The sequence below is a fragment of the Sinocyclocheilus rhinocerous genome, unplaced genomic scaffold (assembly GCF_001515625.1).
Source record: "Sinocyclocheilus rhinocerous isolate Xijiao unplaced genomic scaffold, SAMN03320098_v1.1 scaffold3174, whole genome shotgun sequence".
In the NCBI taxonomy this organism is placed as follows: domain Eukaryota; kingdom Metazoa; phylum Chordata; class Actinopteri; order Cypriniformes; family Cyprinidae; genus Sinocyclocheilus; species Sinocyclocheilus rhinocerous.
Genome location: NW_015666612.1, coordinates 21,994 through 30,184, shown reverse-complemented (window position 1 = coordinate 30,184; position 8,191 = coordinate 21,994). Strand labels below are relative to the sequence as shown.

The following is an 8,191-nucleotide window of genomic DNA, read 5'->3' as shown; positions in this document are numbered from 1 at the left end:
ATATATATATTTCTGTACAACAAAGTTGGATGGTAACTTATACTGCCATGAAAATACTGTATTCCAAGTCTTCTGTATTCACATAATAAATTTATGTAAGGAACAGACCAAAAATTACGTGATTATCAACTGATTATCGTCTCCTTCATTGCAGCTCTCAAATCTCTTTTACAGGCGTATTTGAAACACAAAAAGCAAAGTTTAAAAATAGTGAATAATAACTTACATTTGTGTCTTTTTCTTACACAAATCTAAAATATGACTTCAAAAAGATTGGATTATAATATGTAAGTCATGCGGGCTAGTTTTATACACTTACATGGCGCTTTACAGTATAAATCACCCTCTATCTAGTGTTGCACTGAAAACGGCTCGTTCTGTTTCATGGAAGAAAAAAAAAATCCAGGGTTTGCAATGACACGAGGGTGAATAAATGATTTTAAAAAATTGTCATTGTTGGGTGAACTACTCCTGTAAGTTCAGGAAGATTTATGTGCACTGGAAGTTAAAAAAAACTGAGCAAAATCATCCTTTTCAAGTGCAGTAAAACGCACGTTTTACAGACGAGGGCCCTTTGTCACCAGTTGGCATGGCGTTTGGCTGGTGCATAATGCTGGTTTCGGTGTTATGCTGATGTGAGAGTGCAAATGCAGTGAGCACTCAGTGGTCCATCAATCGTTATGCTAATTTGGCCACTCTTTAACTAACGGCAAGTCTAAAATCCATCCGAGACACCTGCATCTGCGTCTTATGCTACAGTCGATCACTACCTGCGCTTCTTTTGCGACATGTAAACGCTGGGCTCGTGGTGTCTTTCAGCTAAAACTAAGTGCTAATGTACCATGTCATTCACAAAAATAAACATTTAAAAAGAAAATTTCACAACAAGAAAAATAATGAGGAAGTAACAACGATTCCGCCACTTGGGGCGTTGAACTCTGGCGTCAGAGTTAAGAGGCAGCTTTGTGGTGGCATACAAAACGACAGCTTCGTCTGTGTTCCTTCCCTCCATATTGCATACATACGTACATGTGGGAGTGCGAAGGTAGTATACAATAATACACAATTAAATAAAAAAATGAGCATAGTTCAGCCAGATTCAACGAAACTCAAAGTGTGAGCCTCCATGTTGGGTTCTGTGGGCTTTGTGGGACTGGTAGCACCCTGTGAACTGGCTCGAGGGGTGTGTGGCGGTCCCTGTGGCATAGATTTGCTTAGGCAAAGTACATGGTCTTCATGGTGTCGTGGTGAATCTGCACGGCTTTGGCCAGAGCCTGAGGATCCCGACCGTTACTCTGTCCAGAGACGTGACTGCCCTCCCCGCTACAAACACAGAAACCAGATAAAAGAGGACTTTAAAACTGATATTACATGCATTAGAGCATCAAAAAAAGTGGCAGTTTAGTCACTTATAATGTTACAAAAGTTTTAAATATTTCAAATATAAATGCTGTTCTTTTGAACGTTCTATTCATTAAAGAATCCTAAACAAAAATCGAATACGTATCATATTTTCACCAAAAATATGAAGCAGCACGACTGTTTTCAACACTGATAATAATCAGAAATGTTTCTTGATCAGCAAATCAGCATATTAGAATGATTTCTGAAGATCATGTGACACTGAAGACTGGAGTAATGATGTTGAAAATTCAGCTTTGCATCACAGGAATAAATTACATTTTACAATATATTCACATAGAAAATAGTTATTTGAAATTGTAATAATATTTCACAATTTTAATGTATTTTTGATCAAATAAATACAAAGCAGAAAAGATTGATATTGTTTCTGGCAATGAGACAAAAGCTCTGTTCTTAAACCTAAACAGCATTTGTAGGCGTCCTACTGATTGCATCATTTCATCTTATTTATGGATTCTTCTCTTTTCTTCTTATTTGTTTTTAGCACATTTTAAATATATTTTAAATATTTATTTCTTGCTTATCATTGTTTTTTAATTTCTCATGCATCTTTTATGTTTAAAAAAAAAATCCCTTTCATGTAAAGCACGTTGAATTACCATTGTTTATGAAATGTTCTATATGAATACATTTTTAAGCATGTACTCTAGGCTTTGTAAGTGAGTTCTAGATACAAGGGCTATTTAAAAAAAAAAGAATCTCAATGAAAACTATGAGCATTGGATGCATTCCTTTCTGAATAGGCAATGCACTGCGAAAAGCTCAAAAAATAAATGAAAATGACATGTAAAGTGAAAGAAATGTTGATTATAAACAATTATTATTTCTTCAATAATGAGAGTTTCTGGAAAAAAGTCTCAATATATAAGTATTGTAATATTAGTATTGCAAATTGCAGTGTATGTAATATTTATTAGTCCTATAATAATTCAATATTCATTATTTATTTTACAGAACAATTCATTTACAATACATACATACACACACACACATACATATATACAGTACATGTATTGCATGTATGTATGTATTAATTGGAGTTAAAACAAAAATAACAAATATAAACATAACATTATAAATGTCTCTTTTGATCAACTATAATATATAATAAGCCCTATATATATATATATATATATACAGTATATACAGTATATATATATATATATATATAGTGTGAATCTGCACAATATATATATATATATATATATAAATAATTTAAAATAAAAAATCCTACTAATAAAATTGTTAATAATTTATCTGTTCACTTTCATGTCATGTGAACGTTAACCAAAATCAGAGAAGCATGAACATGCAAAAGTGTCGTTAAATTATTGAAATATTAACCTAAAATTTTAGAGGATACATCAAGTAAATATTTTATGTCTAAGGGATTTGGCTGACAAAAAACAAATGTTGGGAACTCCTGATCTAGCAGATATGGAGAAGCAGGTCAGAGGACAGGAACAGCCCTTTTGGATGTAGTTTTCTATGTAGGCAGCAAGGCTGCTCACTAGGTTTTGGACCAGAGCTACTGTATTAAGTTTAATTAACATTAATTAATGTTAATAGCTAATGCAGTTTAATAACATCAAAACTACAGATGCTCATGATCTTGGCCTCACCTGTCATGCTCCTTATCCACCAGATGGTATCGGGCACGGAAAGCCACGAGTCTGGCGTAGTACGCAGGCGCTGGGATGGAGACGGAGCGGGTGCAGCGCACGTATGTGTGGCACAGCTGGTAGGTGAGAATCTGCAGCTCGTCAGCTGTAAAGCGATTGTCGTCCCACAGGACATAGTAGTGTGAGGGTCGGCTGGTGCCCTGAGACGAGGACCACAGAACGTCAAACCACAGTCACAGGCACACGGCCATGAATGAATGCTTGCAGCACGTCGGTGTGCTCACCTGAATACCTGCATGACTGCACAGGTAGAAATCAAACTCGAACGGATGCGTGATGCTGGTGTCGACCGTAGTTCCTGCTGGAATGTTCCCACTCTTCCCGATCTGAGCAAAACCACAGGGATTAGAATGATTAGAATGAAGACTGCTTCAAACTTAAATTAAAACTATAAAAAAAAATAAAAAAAAACAACAACAATGATTACTTTGAAAAAAACAAACTGTCCTTAACTAATAAAAAAAAAATATATATATATTTTTTTATTTCAGCTAGTTAACAAGGCAATATTTTTTTTTCATTGTTTTCAGTTTAAGTACTAAAATAACTCAAATTAAATAAGTTAATAAACATGAACTGACATATAAAAAAAACAAAACAACTTATTTTATTTCAGCTAGCTGCCAAGGCAACATTTCTCATTTTCATTTAAAACTGAAGTACTAAAATAACTCAAATTAAATAAACTAAAACCACAAAAACATTTTTATGACTTGAAATAAAATAAACATTAACTGTAATAAAACAAAACATGAAAAATCCAGCTAGTTGAATTAGACATTTATTTCAGCTACTGAATTAAATTTACATTATTTTATGTTTAATTTATTAATTTAATTAATCAATTTTTACATTCAAATGTTTTAATTTATATTAAATGTATCATTTATTTAAGCTATTTTAACTTAACATTTCTCATTTTGTTTAGATTAAGCTAAAGTACTAAAATAACTCTAAACTAAATAAACTAAAACCATAAAAACATTTTCATTAATAAAATAAAATAAAATAAAATGAATATTAACATAAAATATTTTTTAAAAGTTTAAACCTATTTTATTTTAGCTAGTTGTGGAGGCAACATTTCGCATCTTAAATTGAAGCTAAAACTTAATGAAAATTATACAGATATTAAAAAAAACGGAATAAAAATGACAAAAACAACAAAATTAAACTAAAATAAAAAAAAGATCAAGTCTAATTCAATATATTAACAAAAACTATAATAGTATATCAGTGATAGGCTACTAAAATAACTCTGCTTCTAGGAATATTAACTTTAAAGTGTTGTTTTCTGGAAACTCACTCTTTCAGATTTATCAGCGCAGAAAAGGCGGGTGTGGTGGCGCTTTTGCACTACTACGTAGGTGATGCCCGGCTGGTAGTCTTTCTCCAGCTTGATGCAGGCGTCTCTGATGGCCAACAGCTCGTAGTGCAGGATCTACACAAGGACATTTAGAATGTTACAAAGATTTCTATTTAAAAAAAAAAAAAACGCTGCTCTTTTAAACTTTCTATTCATCAAGGAATCCTGAAAATAAAATGCATGATGGTTTCCACAACAATATGAAGCAGCACGACTGTTTTCAATGTTGATAATAATCAGAAATGTTTCTGGAGCAGCAAATCAGCATATTAGAATGATTTCTGAAAGATCATGTGACACTGAAGACTGGAGTAATGATGCTGAAAATTCAGCTTTGATCACAGAAATAAATTACAGTTTACAATATACTCACATAGAAAACAGTTATTTTAAACTGTAATAATATTTCAGAATTTTACTGTATTTTTGATGCCACTGAATGAATCATAAAATGACTTACTTGCGGTAACTGTCCTTCTGGTACGCCGTCCCTGTAGAAGATGATCCTGGTGGGTTTGAAGCGGGTGGACTTGTAGAACTGGATGAGTAATTCTCGCACCATGTACGACAGGTCTTCAATGATCTCCTGTCTGGGTCGCTGTACTCGTACTGTAGCGCAGTACCTGCTGGGATGAGCGTCCATACTGCCCACCACCTGCGCAGATGAGTCGTGTCAGAGCACGTTACATCATAAGAGCATGTTGCATTAAAAATGAGGTTCAACAAAAATGATGAAAAAATTCCTGCATTAAGTGGAGAATGAGATATCAGACATGCTACCATTCAAATAAGATAAGAAATAAGATCTTTTTTGTTTTTGAGAAAGTCTTTTAAACATGATTTGAGCAAAATACAGTAAAATTGTGAAATATTATTACAATTAAAAATAACTGATTTCTATGTGAATATCTGTTAAAATGTAATTTATTTCTGTGATCAAAGCTGTATTTCCAGCATCATTACTCCAGTCTTCAGTGTCACATGATCTTCAGAAATCATTCTAATATGCAGGTTTGCTGCTCAAGAGACATTTCTGATTATTATCAATGTTGAAAACAATCATGCTGCTCAATATTTTTGTGGAAACCGTGATACATGTTATTTTTCGGGATTCTATATATATATATATATATATATATATATATAGATTAGTGCTGTCAAAATTAGCACGTTAACACATGCGATTAATTTTTTTCAGTTTAAAAATATTTAATGCACTTAACACAGTTGGCCACCCCATGCACAACTGCTGCTTCAGTCTCTTTTTTCTCGACAAGAATTGCGTTTATTTACACGCTGAACATCTTTACGACCACATAAAAGAGACGTGCACTCCAACTTCACCTCAGCGCCAGGCGCGAGTCAAACGAGCGCGGGAAAGGTACATGTGATGAGGGAGCACTGAATCGAATCAATGAATCAATGAATTATTCACTGAAACAATTACCGCCACCTACTGGCAGTTTTAGTTTCTTATTTAGAGTGTTATTTCATTAAAAAATAATTTCATATTTACATATTAATAAAAAAGCTGAAAATAAAAATACAAATTTCATATTAATAAAAAACAAATTAAAGGGATAGTTCACCCAAAAATGAAAAAAGAAAATAGGAAATTAAATAAACAAAAACAAATACTTTGTAAAGCGTTTTTTGTAATGTCTATTTCATGCTTTTCTCATGTAACACAATAATGGCTTTAAATGATCTTTTGGGGGTGATTTCTCATGAAATTTGATGTGCGATTAATATACAATTCATTTTATTAATTAATTGCAGCATTGTGTAATTAATTAGATAAAACATTTTAATTGCTTGACAGCCCTCGTTTATTGACGTGAAGCCAGTTGATTTTAGGGCAAACAGCTTCTCAGCCCAACTTGGATTTAAAATCTCATTCAAAATGCACAAGAGACTTTATAACAACAGCTGAAAGTGTTAAAATGCTGCTTGTGTGTGTGTGTTTGTGACATGCTCACAGCAGTAATAGACGGCTTCTTCCCATCACCAGCCGGCGGGTGAGTGACATCTGCTCCGAGGAAGATCACCGGCTGCTGGAACACTGCCGACCTAAATATTTTTGTGGAAACCGTGATACATTTTATTTTTCAGGATTCTTTGATGAATAGAAAGTTCAAAAGAACAGCATTTATTTGAAACAGAAATCTTTTGTAACATTATAAATGTCTCTTTTGATCAACTTAATGCATTTTTGCCGAATAAATATCTTACTGACCCCAAACTTTTGAATGGTAGTGTATGTATCAGACTAAAAATAAAATGCCAATAATAAATCAAATTAAGTGGCACAAATCAGACACCAAAAAAAAGAAAAAAATTGGTTTTGCAGTTCACAAACAAGCAACAAGATCCGACCCGTGAGCAAACAAACAAACAAACGGATGCTAAATGTGGCAAATGTGGACTTTTGGGATGAGTTTTTACCTAGCAACCAACCAGAATGCTAAAAATGACAACAACAACTAAAAAAGCTACAAAACAATCACAAGGAAGAACGTGACACAGTTGCTTTAAATGTAAACGAAGTAAAAACATCAGAGCAATGCATGTGAGCATCAGTGAAAAATCCCAATAATGCAGAACAAACATGAGCAGCTGTAGAAAACCTGCAGAGAAGGTACAGAAATCTGCTGCCCCCTAGCTGCAGGAAACAGAATGATCATCAGCAGTTCACCTCACGGTCCCTACAGAAACCGGCCTGCTGCCCCTCCCTCCACATCACCCAGCCTCTGTCAATGTTCTCGCCATCCGTCTGCGTGACTCAGGTCTTTGTCACCATTGCTTGGCAACCACCGAAAGAGTACACGCGTACAAGTGGTTGCATGCGCAGGGCGGGTGTGACATCATTTCCTTTGCATCTGTGAGTCACCGGCGAGCCATTTTCTCTTTGTAAAGCTCCCATCCTGTTCTGCCCACCTCTGGCGTGTCCTCCCTTTCACTCCACCCGTGTCCTGAGCCACTTCTGGAGCCGGCAGCAAACTGGGCGGCACTCGGCCACAAAGAACAGCAGGCTGGTAATTACAGCCTTCAGTATGAGCCTTAAATTAAGTGGCTTTCAGCTAAGCTTGGGTTTACAGAGAGTTGTGTTAGATTTATATAACTTCATTATGTCCTAGATCAATAATAGATGCTCTTGTTATATAATACATCTGATGACTGGCCAATTCAAGAAAGCTGCTTGAGTAAATCATCTAAATTATCATGCAGTTTTGTTTAGACTTTGTATAATAAATTGAAAGAAGCAGTGTATATATATTTAAGCAATTTAAATATAACAATTTAAGCTCCATGAACAAGAGGTCGACAAGGAGACACACCTAGTCGTCTGCAACGTTTCTAGTCGTTTGCAATTTATGAGAATTACTTATAAAAAATATTTCATAGAATTTGCACCTACAAAGAGCAAAGGTGCAGTACTTTGGAGTAGGAAAAAAAGAAAAATGTAAAAAAAATTAAATGACTTTTTAATTATTATTTAAATAAAAAAGTTAAATTATTACATAATTTTATATTTTCCAGCCCTTTAAATCACAATTTGCAAAAATGCCCTGATATTTCCCTAAATTTTTTGCCAAAGTTTGAACATTAATTCTGATCATAAATTCTACACATACATTTAGTGGTCGACCGATATTGTTTTTTTGGCAGTCGATGCCGATATCTTAGAGAGCAGGGTGGCCGATGGCCGATATAAAGC

The 8,191-nt window shown here is 34.3% G+C and overlaps 1 protein-coding gene across 1 annotated transcript in view; it reads right to left on the bottom strand.

Moving 5' to 3' along the window:
• Positions 1–37: 37 nt before the first annotated feature.
• Positions 38–8,191, bottom strand: part of LOC107733021 (protein argonaute-1) — a 26,893-nt gene continuing 18,739 nt past the window's right edge. The window contains exons 13-17 of the mRNA XM_016544529.1: positions 4,934–5,128; positions 4,414–4,548; positions 3,332–3,433; positions 3,048–3,247; positions 38–1,323 (exon numbers count right to left, since the gene is read on the bottom strand). Coding sequence (XP_016400015.1) covers positions 1,215–1,323; positions 3,048–3,247; positions 3,332–3,433; positions 4,414–4,548; positions 4,934–5,128 — 741 coding nt within the window. The 3' untranslated portion in view covers positions 38–1,214. The remainder of the gene's footprint in view (positions 1,324–3,047; positions 3,248–3,331; positions 3,434–4,413; positions 4,549–4,933; positions 5,129–8,191) is intronic.